Raw genomic sequence first — 23,946 nt, forward strand, 5'->3', positions numbered from 1 at the left:
CGGCGGGAATGGGGCATCCATGCGGAGTTCCCAACCCCCCCGATCCTCCTCCACCCCGGATCCCCCCGGAATCCCAAATCCTCCGGGTCTCGCCGCTCCAGGGATTTGGGGTCTGGAGGGGACGGCGCTCCCAGCTGGATCCCCCCAAATCCCAGCTCCCAAATCCCAGCTCCCAAATCCCCATCCCAACATTCCCGGTGTCCCTCGTCCCCCTCCGAGCGCTCTCCAAACTCCTTCCCTAATTTTTTTTAATTTTTTTTTTTTTCGGGATAATTTTCCCTGCGCGGCCGAGCGGGAGCTGCGGGGCTGGAAAAGATGGATTTACGATTCCCTGGGAATGATTTACTCCCGGCAAAGTCCCCCCGCCCCTCGCCTGTTGAAAGGTTTAAGATTCGCTCCCAGACAGGCTCCAAAAATCAGGGAAAAACAAAAAAAAAATCCAAACAGAAAAAGGGATTTTCCCCCCCGGGCGCAGCGGCTGTAATTACCCAGCCCATAATCAAGGGAATTCGCATCCAGCAGAATTTTCCAGCAATCCTGCAGAGCCAGGGAAAAGCTGTTTTATAAGGAAAACCCGGGCACGTCACCCTCTGCTCCCCGGGATTTGGGAAAAGGGGGGGAATCCCCGCTGGATTTGGGAATGCGCGGCCGCTCTTCCCAATCCTGGGATTCTCCTCGCGCTCTCCAGGCCGGGATTCGCCACCGAAATCCCCAAAATCCCTCCCGAGCCCAGGGAAGAGCCGGGATTTGCCAAAGGAATCGTCCCGAGGTGTCCGCGAGGCGGAAATCCCAACTTTTCCTCCGGGATCACCCTGGGATCACTTTGGGATCACTCTGGAATCACTCTGGGATAATTTTTGGGATAATTTTTGGGGTCACCCTGGGATATTTTTTGGGATCACTCTGGGATAATTTTTGGGATCACTTTGGGATCACTCTGGGATAATTTTTGGGATCACTTTGGGATCCCTCTGGAAGCCGCTTTGCTCCTCCAGCCGGGACTGCCCCTGGAGAGGCCGGATCCGGGGGGGTTCAGGAATTCCCGAATTCTTGGGAATCTCGGGAGTTTTTTGGGAAGAAGTGAAGGTTCCCGAGGCCCTTCCCGGGCTCTGGGTTTGTGGGACGCCCTCGGGACGATCCCGGGGATTTGGCAGCAGGAAAACAGGGAATGGCTCATCCCGGGAGCTGAGTCATGGAACCAGGGCGGCGCCCGGGCGGAAAATTCGGGATGAGGGAGCCCGGTTTGTCTTCCCAGAGCTGTTGGAGCTCCCAGGAATCCCATTGTCCATCCTTTTCCATGGATTCATCACCCCAGAATTCCAGCTTTGCCTCCCCAACGGCGCTGAGTTCCCAGGAACCCCAGGAATCCCATTATTTCCCATCCAGAAATCCCATTATTTCCCACCCAGGAATCCCATTATTTCCCATCCAGAAATCCCATTATTTCCCACCCAGGAATCCCATTATTTCCCATCCAGAAATCCCATTATTTCCCACCCAGGATTCCCATTTTTCCCACCCAGGATTCCCATTATTTCCCACCCAGGAATTCCATTTTTTCCCGTCCCTTTTCCAGGAGCCGAGTGTGGGCAAAGGGGGGAGAGGAGAGGGAATCCATGGATTCGTCACCCCGGAATTCCAGCGCTCCCGACGCTCCTGGGTGGCTCCAGGAATCCCGAAGCCAAGCGTGGCCCAAATCCCGGGAGCGGCCGGACCGGTTCCGGAGCCTCTCCGGGAGCTGGGAATGATCCCAGGACGGATCCCGAATCCAGGCCTCAGCCCAGAGCCGGCCCTGGGCAATGGGGATTCGGGAATTTTCCCGGAGGAAGCGCTCTGGGATTCCAGGATGGGATCGGGACCTCCCGGAGGGGAAAATTCGGGAATGAGGGATTGATCCAAGTGTCCTTCTCCTCGCCCCGCTGGGATGGGGCTGGAATTCCCGAGTCCGGAATTCCTGCAGGAATTCCCGGGATTGGCCTGGAGGGTCCTGGGGAGGGAAAAGGGAGCAGGGAAAGGGATGGAATCCCTGGAGGCAGCGGAATTCCAGGGGAGAGAGGCCGGAGGAGTCCCTGGAGATCCTGGAATGGGTTGGGATTCCTGGAAAATCCCGGGGAGATCCCGAGACGGGGATAAAAATCCTGGGAAAAAGATGGAGAACCTGGGAAAGACAGCGGGAAATATTCCAGGGATTGGGAAAAGCAGGAGCAGGATGGAGCTGGTCCCTCTATCCCGAAGGATCTTCCCAGTTTTCCACTGGAGGCTCCGGATCTTGGGAAGAGCGCCCGAGATTCCAAAAGCCCCGTGAGGAGAAATTCCAGCAAATCCCGAGGGTTTATCCCGGAAAGATCCCCTGGGAATTCCCGCAAACCTCGGGGATGGAGGCCGGGAATGCCGCGGGAACCGGAGGAGGAGCTGCGGCAATTCCAGCTCCGTGGGAAGCGGGGATGGAATTTTTGGGAATCCAGGGAAAAGCCGCACCCGGATCAACCCAAATTTTGGAGTTAAAAAAATTCCAGAAGCCGGGAAAGGCGAACAGCCCCGAGCGGGAATCTCGGAGGGGACTTTGGGATGATTCCCGTTTTTTTTTAAGGAAAAAAGGCTTCGATCCCTCCTAAATTTTCCCGTCAAAGGCGGGGAGAGGGAAGAAAAAAACCGGGAATTGGGGAGGGAGGGAGCGAAGGATCCCGGGGTGTCCCAACAACCAAAACGCGGAGTTTTTTTTCCAGGGAAAAGGAGGAATTTCGGCTTTCCCGGGAATGCTCAGAGTGCAGGAGCTGGAATTATCCTGGGAAACTCTTCCCATTCCCACCCGCCCCGCGCTCTTCTCCTGCCCCTTTATCCCGATTTTTTCCCGTTATTTTTGGATTCTGATCCCGCTTTTCCCTCCTTGGAAAGCCCCGGGAGGATCCGGGATCGGCTCTTCCCGAAAAAAAGAGAAAAAAAATGAATTAAAAAAGCCTGGGAAAGGGAAAAGCTGGGAATGGGAATGGAAAATCAAAATGAAGCCTGGAGGGGAAAATTCCCTTCCCTAAATGAATTATCCCAAAATAAATCATCCCAAAATAAATCATCCCTAAATAAATCATCCCTAAATAAATTATCCCCAAAGAAATTAAATTATCCCCAAAACCAATTATCCCTAAAGAAAATATCCCTGAAAAATTCAATTAGCCCGAAATAAATTGGATTATCCCTAAATAAATGATCCCTGCTCCAAGCGGGGAAGGAGAGGAATTCCTGCAGTTAATTGGGATTTTCACTGGGAGTTGGCGGAGCTCGCTCCGGATCCCAAACTGGAATTCCCGCTGGAAAATCCGCCCTGGGAAAGAAAAGCGAGGAGGAATTCGGAGTTAAAGTCGGAATTCCACAATTTCCGGGCTTTTCCAGGGATTTTTAAGCGGGAATTCCTCATTTTTGGGGCTTTTTTTTCTCCTCCTCCCCACGCTTTTCCAGGGTTTTGGGTCAGGGAAAAAAATGGGAATTTTGGGGGTTTTCCCCTTCCCTGAGCTCAGAATCCTCCCCAGAATTCCCAAATCCAGGAAAACCCAGGCGGGAAAAGTTCCTGGTGCCCAAAAAATTCCCAGGGCAGCGGGAAAAGAGGGAAAATTCTCCATGGAATTCCCGCATTCCCAGCACGGGAATCATTCCCGGCGGGATCGAGGAGCGCTCAGCGGGAGCCGCGGGGGGAATTTGGGTCCAAAATCTTCATTTCTGGGCAATTTTTCCTTAAAGAAAAATCCCCAAACCTTCCCATGCCGGGAGCTTTTCCTTGAGGAAAAATCCCTTTGGAATTCCCGGAGAGCCCCGAGAGGGGCTGGAAATTCCCGGGAATTCTCGGGGTGCGATCTGGGGAGGAATCGCTTAAAAAAGGGAAATTTTTAATGGGGGAAAAAGGGATTTTAGCGGGAAAACCTTGGGATGTTCCTGGGATGTTCCTGGGATGTTCCTGGGATGTTCCTGGGATGTTTCTGGAATGTTCCTGTCCCCATCCCTGTCCCTGTCCCCAAGGGTGGCTCCTCTTCCCAAACTCGTCCCTTAACATCAAAAATCCCAAAAATCCCCACTCGGATCCCAAAATCCCCTCCCGGATCCCGCTTTTCCCCCTTTTTTCTCCTTTCCCGGCACATCCTCAGGGAGGAAAATCCCGTAAAAAACGCCGGGAATTTTCTTTTTCCCCCTTTTTTTGGGGCGGGAGAAGCTCCCCGCTCACGCGCGGGACACCGGACCTGGACAAAATCCCTTTTATTTGGACAAAAATGGAGCAAAAGTCGCTTTTTTCCAGCCTTTTCCCCCGAAGGAGGAACTGGAAATTCCCGGTGACGCTCCCGGAGATTCAGGGAATGATGGAAAAATTCCAATCCCATTTTTTCCCCAAAAAAATTCCGTCTCAGCCCGGAGAAAAAGAGAATTTCATCGGGAATTTCGGCATTTCGGACAAGCTCTAATTATTGATTTATCATCGGTGATTAATTAATGATAAAATCCCACGCCAGAGGTGGAGACAGAGCCCCAAAAAATCCAATTTATTCCCCAAAAATCCAATTTATTCCCCAAAAAATCCAATTTATTCCCCAAAAATCCAATTTATTCCCCAAAAAATCCTCCCGGACGGCTCCAGTTTGGGAGAAAACTCCAATTTCAGCTTCTCTGCCGAGCCGGGATCGTTCCCAGGGATTTTATTCCATAAAAATTCCAGCCCAGAGAATTTGGGAATGTTTTCCTTGGATTTAAAGTGGGTTTTGTTTTGGGGGGGGGGGGGGGAATAAACGTCGAGGTTTTGGGGTTATTTAAAATTCTTTATTTTCTTGCTAATGCCTAAAAATTCCCAGGTTTTCCATGGAAAATTCCGACTCTCCGGGGAAGGAATCCCTGGAAATTGAGGGTGTGCTGCCCCTTCTTCATTTTTATTTATTTCATATTTAAAAAGCACAGAACAAATCGGGAAATTCGGGATCATTTCCCTTCATCCTCCGCCCTGGAAATTCGAATTTTCGGCGTTTTTCCCCCCAAAACGGGAAGGAATTGGGAAAATTCTCCCCAAGGGCTGAAACCCTCGGGCATCGAGTGGAGGAAAAAGGGAATTTTTTAGGGAGAAACCTCCTGGAATGTTCCGGTCTCTCGGATCCGATTTTTTTTGGGGGGGAAGAAAAGGGAATTTTCGGCCGCTGGTCTGGGATCAATCCCTGCCCAAACCGGGAGGAGGAGGAGGAGAAAACATTCCCGGGGTGGATCCATCCCAAAAATCCCCAGGAGGGAACGAATTCCCCTTCAGGAACAGATAATAAATCCCAAATTTAAATAAGGAATAAATCCCACTGAAACAGGGAATAAATCCCAAATTGAAATAAGGAATAAATTCCGTTGAAATGAGGAATAAATCCCAATTAAAATAAGGAATAAACCCCAATTGAAATAAGGAATAAACCCCAATGAAATAAGGAATAAATCCCATTTAAATAAGGAATAATTCCCATTGAAATAAGGAATAAATCCCATTTCAAGGGGAATAAAAACCTCGGCGCGACTCCAGCCCAGCCCGAGCCTCCCCCGCTGGAATTTCCCGGGAAAAGGAGAATTCCAAGGCCGAATTCCCGGTCCCGAAGTGACCAAACGGCCCCGGCTTGTTCCTGTTTTAACTTGGAATTGAACTTGGACTTCCCGGCGGGCCCCGGGATCGCCGCTGGAATTTTCTTTGTCTGGAATTCGGCTGAGCCGGGGAGAATCCCGGGGAATTCTGGCAATGAGAACAATAATAACAATAATTAACGAATAACAATAATAACAATAATTAACGCGGGAGCGGCTCCGAGCTGGGGCTGGGAACGGGGGAAAAAAGGGAATAAAAGGGAAAAAAGGGAGTGGGAAGGGGAAAAAAAAAAAAAGGGAATAGAAAGGGAATGAAGAGGAGAAAAAAAGGGGGGGAAAAGGGAATGAAAAGGGAATAAAAGGGGGAAAAGGGAATCAAAAGGGGGGAAAGGGGAAAATAAAGGAATGGAAAGGGAAAATTAAAGGGAAAAAAGGGAATCCAAGTAATTTTTTGCCTCCAAAAAGCGGCGCCGATGGGAGAAGAGGAGGAAGAGGAAGAAGAAGAGGGAGAAGAGGCTGCGGGATTTGGGAAGAGCCGGGAAAGCTCCCAGAGCAGGTTTGGATTGACGGGAATTGATCCCGGATCAGGGCGGGGAGAAATCGGGAACGGGAATTGGGGAGGTTCGGGAATTCCCCGGAGCTGATCCCACCCCGGAAAGTTCCCATGGATTTATTCCCGGAAAATCCGGGAATAACCTTTCCCGTGGATGGGTCCATGGATGGAATTCCATGGATTCTCCAGAAAAATGAGGGGAAATCCAAGGAAAAAAAAAGAACCCAAATCCTCCAAATTTAGGGATCAACCCCTCCCCGAGCCGGGCTGGGAATTCAAATCCAAAAAGCAGGAAAAAATCTGGGAAAAAGGGACTGGAGGGGGAGCTGGGGAAAGGTTCTGGGAATGGGACACGTCGGGAGGGGAAAAACATCAGGAGAAGGAATTGAGGGGAAAATTGGGCTTTTAGTGGGTTTTTTTTGGGATGAGGAGCGTCCAGGGGGAAAAAATGGGATTTAATCTTCTTTTCCCAAGATTTTCCTGGAATGGCTGAGGCAAAACTGAGGCTCAGGCTTGGCCAGAGGAATTCATTCAGCTCGGACGAGGCGGAGTCGCGTTTTTATCCCTAAAAAAGACCAAAACCAGCCCGGAAATTTGGGGGGAAAAAGCAAAATTGGGATTTTATTTATCCAAATATTTGGGACAAAATCTGGGAAAACTCGGCTTGGATTCCCCAGGCAGGGAGCTGCGACTGGGTGGAAAATTTTTCCCTCAGGGAAAGGTTGGATCGAGGAGTTTTGGGGCTTTTCTCTCATTTTAGGACAGAAATCAGGGGGAAAAGAGGGAAACGAAGGGAAGAGGAATCCGCGCGCCGCAGATTTCCAGGGAATGATCCGGAAATTATTTCCTTGAAATGGAAAATTCCGCTTTTCCTTTGTTCTCTTCCAGCCTTTCTCAATCTCCTTTTCCCTGAGGACACGAAGCCGCTTTCCCATAAAATTCCAGCCCCGATTCCTTTTCCCGGGACGGGATTTTTGGCCTGGAAAAGCCGCGCTTGGATCGGAGCTCCCTGGGATTCGCCCCCGGCCGCGGTTTTGGGGAAGAATTCCCTTTTTTTTTGGCCACTTTCCCTGGAATTTCTCCCGGCTTTACCCGAAGGGAATTGCTGGAAAACCGCAAATCTCCGCCCGCGGCCGCCTCCACCTGCGGAAAGCGGGCCCCGAGTTTTTATTGTTTTTAAAGGAAAAACCGGGAATAAACGCCCGAAATAAAGGGGGAAAGCGGGGAAATTCCTGAAATCCCGACAGCTGAAACGCCGGAGGGAAAACATTGGGAACGGAGCTGGAAAGCAGCAGGATCAGTGGGAATTCTACCCCTGCGCACTTGGAGATAAATCTGATTTTCCTCTCCTTTCTCTCGGCAGGAATGGACAAGGAGGAAAATCAAAAATGGGAATTTTCCCCGGGATCTGCCTTCAGGAAAAAGGGAAAAGGGAAGGAACTGGAGCAATTCCTGGGGTTCGGGAGAGGAAAATTCCGTTTTTTCCTGCTCGGTTGTTGTGGGAGGAGAAATATCCATCAAAAAAAACCCAACCAAAACCTTTTCCAGGAGGAATCTGCGCCTGGGATGAGGAAAAAAAGGAAATTTTCCCCGTGATTCCCCAAGTGAAAAAGAGCCACGCCGGGAATTTGACGCTTTATCCTTTTAATTCCATGAATCCCCAGCTTTTCTCCCAGAAACCCCCAAAATTCGGGAATATCGGACCTGGAAAAGCGCTGGCGGGGGGGTTTTGGGGAGGGGTGGACCGAAAACCCCGGGATTTGCTCCCATTCCCAATTTTCCTCTCCCCGAGAGCTTCTGGGGTCTCCTTTTCCCAATTTATTTTTTGGGAATGCTCCCAGCCCTGGATCCCGGCCCCTCCCGCCCCCCTCGAGCCCCGAAATGCCCCAAAATTCCCGAAAATCCCATTTTTGGTGGAGAATTCCTCGTTTTTCGCCCCAAAGGTTCCTTTGTTCCTCTCCCGAGCCTCTCCCGGGAAATCCCGGCCCGAAATGCGATTTTTCCTCCTCAAAAAGGGATTTTCCTCCTCCTTTCCTTCCCTTTCCTCTTTCCCTCTCCTCTCCCCCATTTTTCCCTCTTTTCCTCTCCTTTCCTCCCATTTCCCTTTGGTTTTCTCCCATTTTTCCCATTTTTTCTCCCATTTCTCCCGTCTTTTCACCCCTTCCCCGAAGCACAGCGGGCCCCAGATCCCCGAAATTCCCAACCCCGATTTCCCAGGATATTTCCCGGGAATGCGGAGCGGAGCCCCCCCCCCCGTCCCAAACCTCCCAAAATTGGCGATAATCGGAATTTCGGGGCCGTTTTTGGCCCCTCCTCGAGGCTGCCGGGCCCTTCCCGGCTTTTCCCGCTCTGTCCCAGCTTTTTCCCATAAATCTCGGGAATTTTAACGCTCGATCCCGGACGTGCTGCCCGATGTTCAGCACTTCATAAAAATTAAAGGCGCAAAAAAAATATATATATAAAAAAAAAAAGCCGCGGGGTTGGGTGAGGGTCGCGTTTGGATTTAATTTGGGAATTTTCTCCATGTGCAGCTCGGGATGGGGACGGGAATTTTCCTGCCCGGAACTCGGAGCACAAAGGAGGCGAATTCCCGGCTTTTGTCGGGAATTTTTGAAACCTTTTTGGTTGGGTTTTGTTCGGTTTTTATTCCGCGCTGGTTTTTATTCTCCTTATCCGCTCCTTTTATCCCGATCCTCCCATCCCAAGCCTTTGTTTCCCATTTCTTTCCATTCTTTGCCCATTTCATTCCCTCCTCTGCCATTTTTTCCCTTTCAATTCCATTTTTTCCCGTTCAATTCCATTTTTTCCCATTTAATTCCATTTCCCTCCCATTTCATCCCATTCTTTCCCATTTCATTCCCTTTTTTTCCCTCTTTTCATCCCTCTCTTTTCCCATTTTATTCCTTTTTTCCCCCATCCCATTTTACCCCATTTTCCCCATTTTTCCCTATTTTCCCCCATTTTCCCATCCCTTCCCACCCCTCTCCATCCCCGTCACTCCCCCCCCCTTTCCCTGCCCTTTTCCCTTTTATCCCAAACCCCGGGAATTTTCCCTTTCCCCTTGAACTTGGGATGCCTCAAATTCCCGAATTCCCTTCTCCCGGAATTTGTTTTATTTATTTTTCCCTTTTCCAGCCTTTTTTTCCCCCCTGGGATGAGCGGGATGAGAATCCCGGCCCAGGGGGAGACCCCGAACCAGCGGCACCGGGGGGGATTTGGGGGAATTTTGGGATTTTTGGGGAGGCTCAGGGGAGTCCGAGCTAGGGACACGCTGAGGACAAAAAATCCTTTAAAAATCACATTTTTCCCATTTTTTCTCCCATCTCCATGGATTTTTTGGGGTCCCTCCTTTCCTTCCGACCCCCCCGAAGCCACTCCCAATTTTCCCTGTTTTTCCCTCAATTCCACATCCCGGAATTCATTCCCGTTTTCCCACCGATCCCCCCCAAATTCCGCGCGGCCCCGGAGCCCCCCCGTTCCCTCTCCCCTCCTGAAACTCCCGGGATTTTGGGGCTGAACGGGGCAAAATCCAATGAATTGGGGGGGAAAACCCAATTCTTCGGGAATCCGGCAGGAAAATGAAGGTTTTTTTTATTTTTTAATGGATTTTTGGGAATGGGGGGGGGGGGGAAAAATCCCCTAAAAACCTCTCGGGAGCTCCAGAAAAAAAAATTAAAATAAAAAATTAATAAAAATTACAAATAATTACAAATAATTAAAAACAATTAAAAACAAGCGCGGGGGGGCTGGAATTTTATCCCCACCACTGTCGGGCTCCGCGTTTCCCATTGGAAAACCGCGGAAAACCGGGAATGGCGGGGGGGGTGAGAGAACACGGGGGGGGGGGGCGATCCCCGAGGGGGGGCGGGGTGGGCGTGGCCTCGGCTCGCGGCCAATCAGGAGGCGGCGTCTCCCTCGGGGCGTGGCCCGGCGTAGTAAAAGGGGGCGTGGCCCGCGCGGATTTCTTAATGGAGCGGCGGCGGCGGGCGCGCGGCGCATGCGCGCTCGGGGCGGCGATGGCGGGGGGGTCCCGGGGCGCGGCGCGGAGCTGCCCCCGCCGCCAGCACCGGAGCGGGAGGAGCGGCGAGCCCGGGGCAGCGGCGGCGCGGGGAGGAGGAGGAGGAGGAGGAGGCAGAGGAAGGACGGCAGCGGCAGGAGGAGGCGGCGGCAGCGCGGCATGACATGACGGCGCCGCCCGGGCTCCCCCCGCGCCGGCCCGGCGCGCTCGGCTGCCGCTGGGAGGACGCCCCGCGGGAGAAGCCGCGCATGGAGAGCCTGGGCCCGTGCCGGGACAGCCTGGGCCCGTGCCGGGACAGCCTGGGCCCGTGCCGGGACAGCCTGGGCCCCTGCCGGGAGATGCTGCCCCACGGCGTGGCCCCCCCGGCCGCCGCCGCCCCGGCCGGAGCGGCGTCCGGGGAGCGGGGGGGCGGGGAGCCGCCTCGGCAGTGCCCGTCCGGAGCACCCGCGCTGGGCTACGGCTACGCCTTCGGCGGGGGCTACTACGGCTGCCGCCTGGCCGGCGTCAACCTGCAGCAGAAGCCCTGCGGCTTCCACCCGGCGGACAAGTTCCCCGAGGCCGGCGGCTCCCTGGCCAGGGGGGAGCGGCCCGCCAGGGCCAAGGAATTCGCTGCCTTCTACCCCGGCTTCCCCGGCTCCTACCAGGCCGTGCCCGGCTACTTGGACGTGTCGGTGGTGCCGGCGCTGGGCGCGCACCCGGAGCCGCGGCACGAGGCTTTGCTTCCCATGGAAGGATACCAGCCCTGGGCGCTGCCCAACGCCTGGGACGGGCAGGTTTACTGCTCCAAGGAGCAATCGCAGTCCGCGCACCTCTGGAAGTCGCCGTTCCCAGGTAGGAACTGGAAAAGGGCTCCGCGCCCCGCTCCGGCTGCCCGCGGTGAGCGCGGCTCTGGCCCGGGAGCTTCGATCCCGATACATTCGTTCCCGGGAGATTCGTTCCCGGGAGATTCATTCCCGGGAGATTCATTCCCGGGAGATTCGTTCCCGGGAGATTTATTCGGTATAGATTTATTCCAGAGAAGTTCATTCCCAATAGATTTATTCCAGAGAGGTTTATCCCGGTTATCCCATCGATCCCGGTTATCCCATCGATCCCGGTTATCCCATCGATCCCGGTTATCCCATCTATCCCATCTATCCCGGTTATCCCATCCATCCCACACTTCCCATCCATCCCTTGTATCCCGTGTGTTCCCTACACTCCGTATATCCGGGTCTATTCCATGGATCTGTTCCTGTTCCATCTCTTCCACGTCCATTCCATAGATCGGGATTTATTTATCCCATATATTCAATGTATTTATCCCACCTATCCCACATATCCTATATCTGTATCCCGTCCATTCCCTGTATCCGGATCCATTCCCTGTATCCCGCATATTCCATACATCCCGATGTATTTATGCCATATATTCAATATATCCCATCTATTCCGCATATCCACACACATTTATTCCATGTCTTCCATACACTGCGGATATCCGGATGTGTTCCATACATCCCATATATTCCATTTTTTTCCGGTCTATTCCTTATATCCCATTTATCCGGGAAGATTCCAGATACATTCCAGATATATTCCGCATTTATTCCACGTCTATTCCGCATTTATTCCACGTCTATTCCACATTTATTCCACGTATATTCCACATTTATTCCACGTCTATTCCACATTTATTCCGTGTATATCCCGCGTTTACTCCATGTATATTCCGCGTATATTCCGCATATATTCCAGATGTATTCCGCGTAGTTTCCCTCTGTCCGGGTAGCTGTATCCCGCATTTCCCGCACTCCCGGATTTGTTCCGTGTATTCCAAGCGCCCGTGCGGGGCCGCGTGAGCTCCGGGCTGGGTAATTAGAGGGAAGCGCGGCTCAGGAATGCTCGGGAGCGGGCAATGTGCACGGGCACGCTCGGCGGGGTGAGGCAATCCCGATCCAAAACCCCGCCGTAATTCCCTGATCCTGCCCTTTTCTCCTGCAGCAATCCCGGTCCAAATCCCCTCGGCAATTCCCTGATTCCTCCCTTTTCTCCTGCAGCAATCCCGGTCCAACCCAACCTCCCAAATCCCTCCGCAATTCCCCATTTCTTCCCTTCCTTCCCCTCGCTCCCGTCGGGATTTGCTCGGCGCTCCCGCCCTGCCCGCTCCAGAAAAAAGGGAAAGAAATGGAAATCCTCCCCAAAAACGCTTCGCGGGGAGCTCGGTGCGCCGGGGCCGGGCGCTAAATGAGCTCCCAATTAGCGCAATTAAGGGCAGAGGTGTCAAGTGACGAGCGGAGCTGTTTGGGGCAGGAGGGAGGCGCAGAGGGGTGGGAAGAGCCCGAAAAAGGGGAAAATGGCCCCAAATTCCCCCTCTGGAGCAGCTTGGAAGCCACAAAACCCCGGGGGCTGCTCCTCCCAGAACCCCAAAAAATTTGGGTTTGTTGGGCCGGGGAGAAGCGAGGGGGTCGCGTTTTTCGGGGTGGGGGGCGCGTCCCTTTATTCCCCCCCCCCCCCCTTTATCGGGACCAAAATTCAGCTTTTCCGGGAATTTTTGGCACTTTGGGAAGGGGAATTCGGCCGCACGGTGTTGGCTGGGTGTGGGGGGTTGGGTTTGGGGGGGCGCTGGATTTGGGGGACCCCGCTCGCCTTTGTGACCCCAAAAAGAGCCCCCAAAGCTTCCCCAATTAACGCCCGGGCCGTAATTAGGAGCGCTCGCCTCCATCTTCCTGCCCCGAATTTCGGGGCTCAGCTCCCGCCCGAAACCCTGCGAGGGCTCCCAAAATTCCGCGGGGAGCCAGAATTCCCGGCAGCGCCAGAGCGGGGCTGGGGGCGTCCCCGAATCCCCAAATCCCAAAATTCCCAAATCCCCGATCCCATTCCCCAGTCCTGGAGCCTTTCCCTTTCCCCCGCATCCCCAAAAAGCTGCTGGAGAGGGGGAAATCCGGATTATTTTGTGCCCCCCCGAGGGGATTTTTGGGGTTTGGGGGCCCCTGTGTCCGCGCCGGGCGGGGTTTTGGGGCTGCTCATCCCAAATTTTCTGCTGCGGGAAAAGAAAAACGGGATGGGGGAAGAAAAAGGAAGGAGGGAAAAGGGGAAAACTCGAAATATTGCCCCAAAAAGGGTTTGAGGTGCCTTTGATGCCCCATTTTCAGTGCGAGGCTTTGAGGGCGGATGCTCCTCCTTTATCCGCGGCCAAGGAAAACAGGGAATTATCCCTGGTGTGTTTTCATTCCCATTATCCGGAATATGATCAGCCATTATGCCTCTCCTCTGGCGACCTTTCCCCTCTTTTCCCCCCTCTTTTCCCCTCATTTCCCCTCTTCTTCCCCTCATTTCCATTGTTTTTTTCCCCATTTCCCCCTTTCCAACTCCACCCCCAAACCCCAAATCCCACCTCCCCCATTCCCATTATTCCCATTCCTCCCCCCAATCCCCCATTTTTCCCCCCATTATTTCCATTTCTGACCCATTTCTGACCCATTTCTGACCCATTTCTGACCCATTTCTGACCCATTTCTGACCCATTTCTGACCCATTTCTCCCCTCTCCCCCTGCCGCAGATGTGATCCCGCTGCAGCCCCATTTCACCCCAAACCCCAAATCCCCCGTTTTTCCCATCATTTCCCATTTCTGACCCATTTCTCCTCTCCCCCCGCCGCAGACACGGTCCCGCCGCAGCCCCATTTCACCCCAAAACCCGTTTTTTCCCATTTTTTTCCATTTCCCCCCGTTTCTGACCCATTTCCCCCGCCACAGACGCGGTCCCGCTGCAGCCCGAGGCGGGCGCGCTCCACAAGAAGCGCATTCCCCACACCGACCTGCAGCCCCATTTCACCCCAAACCCCGGCTTTTTCCCATTATTTCCCACTTTTTTTGCCATAATTCCCCGTTTCTGACCCATTTCCGTCCGTTTCTGACCCATTTCCGTCCGTTTCTGACCCATTTCCGCCCATTTCTGACCCATTTCCCCCCGTTTCTGACCCATTTTTACCCGCTCCCCCCGCCGCAGACGCGGTCCCGCTGCAGCCCGAGGCCGGCGCGCTCCGCCGGGGCCACAAGAAGCGCATTCCCCACACCGAATTCCCCATTTTTTCTGCTATAATTCCCCATTTTTTCGCTAGAATTCCCCATTTTTTTCCCATTTCCCGCCGTTTCTGCCCCATTTCCCCCGCCGCAGACGTGGTCCCGCTGCAGCCCGAGGCCGGCGCGCTCCACCGGGGCCGCAAGAAGCGCATTCCCCACACCGAATTCCCCATTTATTCCCATTTTTTTTTCTGTAATTCCCAATTTTTTCCCGTTTCCCCCCGTTTCTGACCCATTTCCCCCGCCGCAGACGTGGTCCCGCTGCAGCCCGAGGCCGGCGCGCTCCACCGGGGCCGCAAGAAGCGCATTCCCCACACCGAATTCCCCATTTATTCCCATTTTTTTTTCTGTAATTCCCAATTTTTTCCCGTTTCCCCCCGTTTCTGACCCATTTCCCCCGCCGCAGACGTGGTCCCGCTGCAGCCCGAGGCCGGCGCGCTCCGCCGGGGCCGCAAGAAGCGCGTCCCGTACTCGAAGCTGCAGCTGAAGGAGCTGGAGAAGGAATACGCCAGCAGCAAATTCATCACCAAAGAGAAGCGGCGCCGCATCTCGGCCAGCACCAACCTGTCCGAGCGCCAGGTCACCATCTGGTTCCAGAACCGCCGCGTCAAGGAGAAGAAAGTGGTCAGCAAAGCCAAGCCCGGACACCTCCACCCCACCTGAGGGGACCCCGCGGCCGCCAAAACCCCCCGGAACGGAAAAAAAAAGAATTCAGAATAACCGCAGAAAGAGGGAAGGCGGAGGAGTTGAAAATTTTGTGATTTTGGGGTTTTTTTTGGGTTGTTTTTTTTTTTTTTTTTTTGGTGTTTTTCTCCGCCGGGATGCTGCTGGGTTTGGGGTATTTAAAGAGAATTATCGTGGAAAAAAAAAATTAAATTTTTTGGTTTTGTGTTGAAAGAATTTAAGAAATCCGAGCCCCAGAATCTCTGAAATCCGGGTTTGGGTTTTTCCCGTTGGGAAATTCCTCCCCCCACACAAAATATCCCGGGATTTTGGGTGTCGGGGATGTTTTGAAGAGGGGAATTTGGGATGTGGAGCTGAGAGCGCGGCGGAATTCCCGGTTTTTCCCCCCATTTTTCCCGGTATCCTGAGCTCGGGCATTCCCGGCGTGGAGAAAACGCCTGGGAAAACAAAATTCCCAAAAAAAAACCATCCCTGGGCAGGGCTGGCTGCGCGTTTTCCCGGTTTTTTTGAGGATGGAAAAATCGGGAATGGGGACAGAATTCCCTGCCCGAGGCCGGGCTGGGGGCGCGGGGCGGGATCGGAGCCGCTCCGGGGAAATTTTGGGAATTCGGGGAAATTTTTGGGAATTTTCCCCCGCGGGTTTTGCTCGGCTTTGCGGGAAAAGCGGAATTTCCCGCCCGGATTTTGGGGTTTCGGGGTTCTGGGGCCGTTCCTGGAGCTGTGAAAGCGAATTTTTATTGGGTTTTTTTTTTTGTTTGTTTTTTGGGGGGTTTTAATTTGAATTTGGAATTTCTTGGGGTTGTCCTGTCGATGTCCGAGCTCGTGGTGTCCGCCTTGTACCATTCCTTAGAAATAAATCGCTTTTTTTTCCCGTCCTTGTTTTGCCTGGAGGACAAAACAAAAACAAACCCGAAACTCTTCTTTTTCAGGGAAAAGTAAAAAAAAAAAAAAAAAGGGAGGAAAATGCAGGAAAATTGGGGAGAAAAAACGGGAAAATTGGAGGATGGGAAAGGGAGAAAAGAATCGCGAGGGGGGCGAAGCGAGAGGGTTAAAATTGGATTTTTGTTGCGTTTAATTTTTATTTATTTTTTGAAAATTTGAATGGATTTTATTTATTTAATTTTTATTCGGTCTATTTTTATTTAATCGTCTCTTTTTATTACTTTTTTTTACTGAATCTCTTCCTGGTTAAGGTCTTTTCACTGAATTTAATTCAATTAATTATTTCAGTTCAATATATTTGTATTTAACCGCGTTTTCATCTCATAGACTTTTATTTAATATGTTTTTATTTAATATATTTTTATATTATACATTTAATATATTTTTATTTCATTTCATTCTTAATTTAAATTTTATTTCTTTTTTTTTCTCTCTCTCTCTTTGTTTTTTCCCTCCTTAAATCCGCTCGAGGGGAGGGGGAAAAGGGGCCAAAAAGGGCTTTAAAATCCCGATTTTTGCAGGTTTCAATTTGCCCGGAGTGCGGCAAAAATCGAGGGGAGAGGCGGGATGGGAATGGGGGAAAAATGGAAATTTTTGAGGCTGAAAAACGCTCGTGAGGGCGGCAAAATATCCAATTTAATAGAGATTTAATAGAGATTTAATAGAGATTTAATAGAGATTTAATAGAGATTTAATAGAGATTTAATAGAGATTTAATAGAGATTTAATAGAGATTTAATAGAGATTTTTATGCATTTAATATTTATTCCACGTCCATTTCCGTGTCCCCCCAATATTCGGGATTTTTTAGGATTTCAGAGCGGATTTCTCATTTTTTCCCGGATTTTTCGGGGATTTGGGGCCGTGGGAGGGGCGGAATTCAAAAAATTCGGATTTTGGGGCGCTCTGGGACCTCATTTTTGGGTTTTTCCCCTTAAATCCCGCCCTAAATGGGAATTCCCGGCAGTGTTTCATAGGAATGTTTGGAATCATTTGGGATGGATGGAGAAATTTGTAGGAAAAGGAGAGAAATTGAGTAATTTCTATAAAGAGAGGATGGAAATGTTGAAAATCCTCAAAATTCCCAGGAAAAAAGGGATGAAAACCCCAAAACGAACCCGAAAATCCCAAATGAATCCCAAAAAAAAACCCCGAAAATTCAAAAAAATCCCCAGAAATCCCAAAATAATCCCGGAAATCCCCAAAATAAACCCCAGTAATTCCAAAAATAAACCCCAATAATTCCAAATGAAACCCTAAAATCCCAAATTTAACCCCAAAATGGGGGTTTAGCCTTTGGGGGTTTTTTCCCTCCCAGAATTTTTCCCGGGATCCCAAATCCCGTTCCTTCCCCGAGGTCGCTCCCGGTGGATTTGGGATCCCCGAATCCCGGGAATTCCGCCGGACCCGCCCCTCTCCCGTTTTTGGTGGGAAAAGTGAAAATTTGGGTTTTTTTTGGGAATTCTCCCAGCGGGAAAATCCCAGACGTTGATCCCGAGGTTTCTCCCGGATTTTTTGGGGGGAATTTCAGCGATTTGGATCCCGAATTTTCCAGGTTTTGATTCATTCCCGGAGCTGCTCGGGCGGGAAAAATCCGGATTTATCGGGATGGGAGCCGGAATTCCTCGGGAAAACATTCCCAGATTCCCCCCGGGCGGGAAAATTCGGGATTCGGATTGGAAAGAGAAAATAAAGGGATTTGGGAATGGGGAAAAATCTTCCCGATTTTCCTCCCTGGGGGACGGAGCTCGGATTTTCCCGGGAAATCGGGAGGGAAATTGGGGAATTTGGGACATTTTGGGACATTTCGGTCAATTTTGGGTTGATTTTTGTCACTTTTGGGTTGATTTTTGGTCGATTCTGATTCGATTTTTGAGCATTTTGGATTAATTTTTTATCGCTTCTGGTTTAATTTTTTTGGGGTCGGTTTTGGGGTTACTTTTGGTCATTTTGGGTTCATTTTTTGTCATTTTGGGGTCATTTTGGGTTCATTTTTGGCCATTCAGAGCGATTTTCTCACCTGCGCCTCCTTTTTCCTCATCCTGGCGGCTCCTTCATTCCCGAGGATTTCAAAATCCGGGATAAAAACCCCAAAGAAGGAGAAAATCCAAGGAATTCCTTCCCTGGTTCCACCCCGGGCTGGGATTTTTGGGATTTTGGTGGGAAAATTGGGAAACCCCGCGGAATTCCGGGCGATTTCCTGCCCGCATTTCCCAAAATATTTGGATTTCCCTTATTTTTGCCCTTTTTTTGGAGCTTTTGGGCCCATCCCGGCTCCCGCTGCTGATTCGGGAATTCCCGGGGGCCTTTTCCTTCATTTTTCCCGCGGATTTTGGGAATAAAAATCCGGATCTGGGCCGAGCTGAGCGCTGGGAAAATGAAATTCAGGGGGAAAAGAAAAGGCAAAAATGGAATTTTTCCCCCCTGAAGGGAAGAGGGGGGAAAAGGAATTAAAGTGGAATTAAAATGGAATTAAAATGGAATTAAAATGGAATTAAAATGGGATTAAAATGGAATTAAAATGGAATTAAAATGGGATTAAAATACAATTAAAATACAATTAAAATACAATTAAAATGGAATTAATATGAATTAAAGTTAATTGAAATGAATTAAAACGAATTTAAATGAATCAAAATGGGATTAAGATGGAGCTGAAATGAATTGGGATGAATTAAAATGAATTAAATTTAATTGAAATGGAATGAAAATGAATTTAAATGAATTTAAATGGAATTAAATGAATGAAAATGAATGAAAATGAATTAAACACGGGCAGGAAAATGGAATTTAATCCGAATTCTGCCCCGAGCCGCTCCCGATCCCAAACGGGACCAATTCGGGACTTTCGGGGCTGGGCGCAAGGTGACGTCACAGGCGATGACGTCACGTGCAATGACGTCACGTGCGGTTCCCCTTGACCTTGACGGGGGTCCCGGGGGAATTCCCGATTTTCCTGCCCTTTGTTCCCGGCCCTTCCCGGGATTTTCCTTCCCGCTTTGGGCTCTTCCCGTTCTCCCTTTGTTCCCTTTGTCCTTCGGGAATTTTCTCCTCATTTCCCATTTTTCCTTTTTTTCCCCTTTTCTCCCCCAATTTCTCCCTTCTCCCCTTTTTTTTCCTCTTCTTTCCCCGATTTTTTCCCTTTTTCCCTTTTCCCCCCTATTTTTCCCTTTCTCTTTTTCCCATTTTCCCCCCGCTGATTTTTCCCATTTTTCCTTCCTTTCCCCTCATTTTCCCTTTCTCTCTCCTGTTTTTTCTTCTCCCATTTATTTCCATTTTCACCATTTTTTCTTTCATCTCTAAATTCTCCTTTTTCCCATCATTTCCCTCCTTTTCCCATTTTTCCCTTTTTCTCTCCCGATTTTTTCTTTCTCTTTTCTATTTTTCTCTCCCTTTTCCCATTTTATTTTCTCTTTATATTTTCTTTCTTTTCCCTCTTTTCCCCTTCTTTTCTCCTATTTTCCCCTTTATTTTCCCTTTTATTTTCCCCATTTTTCCCTTTATTTGCCCCATTTTCCCCCTTCTTTTCACGCTCCCAATCCGACTTTTCCCCATTTATTTTTTTCCCAAAAAAACCCCAATTTTATTTTAAGGATCGAACCCCCCCAGGACCGGGAATTTTTCTCCTTCCAGCTCGAGGTGAGTGGGGCTCCAATTTTCCCGATTCCACAAAAACTTGGAAAGGACAAAAGAAAAAGAGGGAAAAAAAAGGGGAAAAATAGGATTTTTGATTATTTTTGGGAGCTTCCAGAGGCTTTGCCAAGGAATTTTTCCCGAGGCGTCTCCAGCGCCGCCGCTTCCCGGTTTTTTTTGGCCGCTCCGCCTCAAAGTGGGGGGAAAATCCCTCTTTTTTTATGGATATTTGGGAATTCCATCCCGAAAAATCGCGGCCGCGCTGCGGGCGGGGCTCAGCGCGGGCGAGGATCCCAGAAATTCCCTTTTTTCTCCTCTTTTTCCAAGGAAAATTGGATCCAAATCGCCTCTTCTGGGCTCCTCCTATCGCGACTCGCTCGCGACTCGGGAATTCCACCCTTCTCTTCCCGGTTTTTGGGGTTTTTTTAGGAATTCCGGGGGAAAAAATCCCAATTTTTCCCCCCAAAGCGGAGCTGGAGTTAAACCCGAATTTCCCTGGATTTTGGGGCTGGATTTTCCCTTCCCGGCCTGGCAAAAATGGGGAAAAAATGGGGGGAAATGGGATTTTCCAGGGATTTCCCTCTTTGGGACCCGCAGAGATTCGGGCTGAGCTAAAGGAAATTCCCATTTCCAGCTTTTCCATGGAATTCTCTTTCTTTTTGGAGCCAATCCCGCTTTTCCAGCTTTCCCAGGTGCGGATAAACCCCGCAGTAAATCCAGAAATCGGTGGGAAAAGCGGATTTTCCACCCCGGGAACATTCGACCATCCCAAAAATCCCATTTCCACGGGATTTCCCCGAACCTCTCCATATTTATTCCCCAAATCCTGGATTTTCAAATCTATTTATTTTAAATTTATAATTCTTTAAATCCTTTTTCTTTATTTCCCCCCACCTTTTTTGCTCAATTCCCGATGGATTTGGGGCGAGAAAAGAAACCCGGGATTTGTTTTTCCAACCTCCGGACTCCCCAAAATCCCTTTCAATTCCCTTTTTCCCTCCCAAATTTTACTCCCAGCTGGGAAAAATCGGGATTTTTTTTGGCCTCGGGATGGTTAAATTTCATTTTTTGGGGGGAGAAAATTCTGCGTTCGGAGCCGGAGAAATTCGGGATATTTCCATTTCTTGATTCCGCTTTTCATTCGGGTTTCTGGAAAAGGCGGGATCGGAGATTTTTTTGGGAATAAAAATCCCGGATCCAGGCCGGGCCGAGGGGGGAAAAAACCCAAAAATTGAATTCAGGGGTGGGGGGAAAAAAAGGGCAAAAATGGGATTTTCAGGGAAGAGGGAAAGAGGAGAAATCCCGGGAATAAAAGCGGGGGGAAAAGCGCGGAAAGAGCGGGAATTGAGCCCAAAAGTTGGGAATGTTTTCCCGGGGCTCATTTGCATGGGATGCCGACCCTTTTTACTGCCCGAGACAGTGACCTTGAACTGCGCTTTTCCAGCCGCCTCCCTCCCCCTTTCCCGGGATTTTTATGGCTCCGCCGCTGGAATTTGATGATTTTCGGGCTTTCCCCCCCCCCCAACCCAGGCTGGGAATTTTCCTTTTCCCCCCCAAAAAACCCCGAGGGAAAATGGGGAAAAAAATCATTTTTATGGAAAGGTTTTGCCTGAAAATCGGGATTTTTCCAGCTGGGAAAAAAGAGGGAATTTTTATTTATTTTATTTATTTTATTTCTTTTCCCCCTGGGGTTTTTTTGGGGGTTAAAAATGGGAATTGCGAACCGAGGGGTTTTTCCAAGCGCTTTAAGTGGGAATTGGGATTTTTTTAAATTTTATTTTATTTTATTTTTTTGGGAAAGACGTCCCGGGGGTTTTTAAAGTAATTTTTTCGAGCTTTCCCCTAGCTGGAAAATGGGATTTTAATGGGAAAAGAATTCCCGCTGGAAAGGCGGGAGCGCCGCCGAAGGGTTTTTAGGGTTTATTTTTATTTCTATTTTGGTTTTTATTTCTGCCTCGGATCCGCTCCCAGAGTTCCAGGCCCCGCTCCCGATATCCCGCGGCTCTTCCCAGCTTGGAAAACCGGGAAAAAACGGGAAAAAACCGCGAAACGCCCCAAGAAAAAATCGCTTTTCTCACCCCGAGCCTCCCCGCAAAAAATGCGATTTTTTTCACTGAATATTTTACCACAAATTTCCAATAACCGAGAGGGGGGAAAAACCCCAAAATCCCGGGATTTTGGAGAAATTCCCTTTCTCCAGCAGGGAACAAAGCCCCGGAGCAGCCGGGACAGGAATTTTTGGGCGTAGGGAAGAGGAAGGAATTTTTTTTTTCCCCCGAAAAAAAATAAGAAATGAGCAAAAGGGAGCGAACAAAGCCAATTCCGGCGGCTCCGCGGGGCATCACGTGCGCGGCTTTTATTGAAATTATTCCTCCCCTCATCCAGCGCCTTTTTATTCCCTCCTCCTACCTGGAGGGGGAAAAATTCCTTGGCAGGGCTTGAAAAACGCCCCGAAAAAGAGAAAAAAAATGAAAAAGAAATAAAAATCCCACCCGAAAAGAAGGGAAAAGCCCCCCCAAAAAAAGCGAATTTTGGGCGTTTCGGGAAATTTCTCGCTCGGGTTTTGTCTCCTCGGCAGGGAAAGGTGCGCCAGGAGCCAGGGGAGCGTTCCAGGCTGGAAAAACGCTGGGAAAAGGTGGAATTTCGGGTTTTTCCACCTCTCTGCAGAAGGAAAAGCCGCCCGGAGCAGCCGCACCTGATTCCTTTGGGGGTTTTCAGGGATTTTTCCAAAGGTCTGGAAGCCTCCAGGAGAGGGGGGAAAAAAGGAATTTATTTTGGGGGGAAATGCCCGAAATCCAGCGCTGGGGGGAGGGAAAAATGGGAATTGCGGCGGTTTCGCCTCTCCGGGGAGAATTCCCGGGATTCTGGGGAGGGAAACGCGAAATTCCAGCGAGGGGGAGCCAAAAAAAGGTGGGGAAAGGGGAGAAAAATGGGATTAAAAAGCACAAAAAGAGGAAAAAAATTCCACCCCAAGTCCCCCGCAGGTCCCGTTCTCCACTCACAGCTTTCCCAGGATTTCTTTTTCTTTCCCAGGATTTCTTTTTCTTTCCCAGGATTTCTTTTTCTTTCCCAGGATTTCTTTTTCTTTCCCAGGATTTCTTTCTCCCCTTCCAGGATTAATTTTTCCCTTCCAGGATTTATTTTTCCCTTCCAGGATTTATTTTTCCCTGCCAGGTTTGTTTTTGGGGATTTTTTTTTTTTTAGTTCATTTCACGCTGGAAGGAGCCGGGGTGGATTTTTATTTTTATTTTTATTTTTAAATTATTTTTATTTTTATTTTTTAATTATTTTTTCCCCCTGGTTTTCCTCGGGAGAAGGGGGAGGGAGGGAGGGAGGAATAAATGGAATTAAATCCCCTCTGCGCCACTTCCAGGGGCGGGGATGGGCCAGGAAAAACGGGAATTTCGGGTAATTCCCCGGGGAAAAATGGGGCAAAACCCCGATTTTAAGGGTTGGGGAAGAAAGGAATGAAAACGGAGCCGGAGCTCGCCAATAAAATGGATTTTCCCGAAAAAAAACTCAAACCGGGAGAGGCCGGGAAGCGCTCGGGAAGCGTCTGGATCCTCCCAGAGCCGCGGAGGCCGGGAGAGGGAGCGGAAAAATGAGAAAAACCATCAAAAAACGGTGAAATGATGATAAAAATGATGGGAAAATGACCAAAAAATGACAAAATAATGATAAAGGCGACAAAAATTGACACAAGGATGGCCCAAAGACGCTAAGAGGAGCTAAAACAATAATGCGAAATTATTAAAAATTACTAAAAATGATAAAACAATGATAAAAAATGATAAAAAATTACCTAAAAATGATAGGAATGGATAAAAAGTTGATAAAAAAATGAGCAAAAAATGATAAAAAATGGAGAAAAATGATGAAAACTCGTCAGGAAAAGGTGATAAGGACCCAAAAAAAGGGAAAGTGGGGAAGGTCGGGAACGGCTCCGGCTGGAACCGAGCCCCATCCGTCTCCTTAAAAAGCCCCGTAAAGTTTATATGACACAAAATCTAATGGGGATTTATCGGGGCGACGCCGCAACGCCGCGCTTTTACTTAATCAAGGAGTTCATTAATTAATTAATGAGCGGCGCCCGCGCCCCTCGTGGTTCCCCCCCCACACACACACACAGACACCAGCAGCGGTTTTGGGGTGAAAAACGCGAATTTTTCCTGCAAAAAATGGGATTTTCCGGGCGTTTGGCCAGAGCTGGGGTGACTCAAAACCACCAAAAAATGGAATTAAAGCCGGAGGGGATTTGGGGAGGTTTTTTAATGGTTTGGGTTTTCAGAGAGGGGGGGAAAGGGAGGAGAAATGAGGGAAAAAGGAGGAGAAATGGGGGAAAGGGAGGAAAAATGGGGAAAGAGGGAGGAAAAATGGGGAAAAGGGAGGAAAGATAGGGAAAGAGGGAGGAAAATAATGAGGAAAAAAATGAGGAATAAAGGGAGGGGAAAGGGGAGGAAAAAGG

The 23,946-nt window shown here is 49.9% G+C and overlaps 1 protein-coding gene across 1 annotated transcript; it reads left to right on the top strand.

Annotated features, from left to right (window-relative positions):
• The first annotated feature begins 10,321 nt into the window (after positions 1-10,321).
• On the top strand, positions 10,322-15,428 carry HOXC13 (homeobox C13). Its single transcript, XM_005533278.2, has 2 exons — positions 10,322-10,988; positions 14,629-15,428. The coding sequence occupies exons 1-2, from the start codon at positions 10,322-10,324 to the stop codon at positions 14,883-14,885; spliced, it is 924 nt and encodes a 307-aa protein (XP_005533335.2). The 3' UTR covers positions 14,886-15,428.
• The last annotated feature ends 8,518 nt before the right edge of the window (positions 15,429-23,946 follow it).

The sequence above is a fragment of the Pseudopodoces humilis genome, chromosome 32, assembly GCF_049639895.1.
Source record: "Pseudopodoces humilis isolate 2021_Gansu_Grassland_sample_001 chromosome 32, ASM4963989v1, whole genome shotgun sequence".
NCBI lineage: Eukaryota > Metazoa > Chordata > Aves > Passeriformes > Paridae > Pseudopodoces > Pseudopodoces humilis.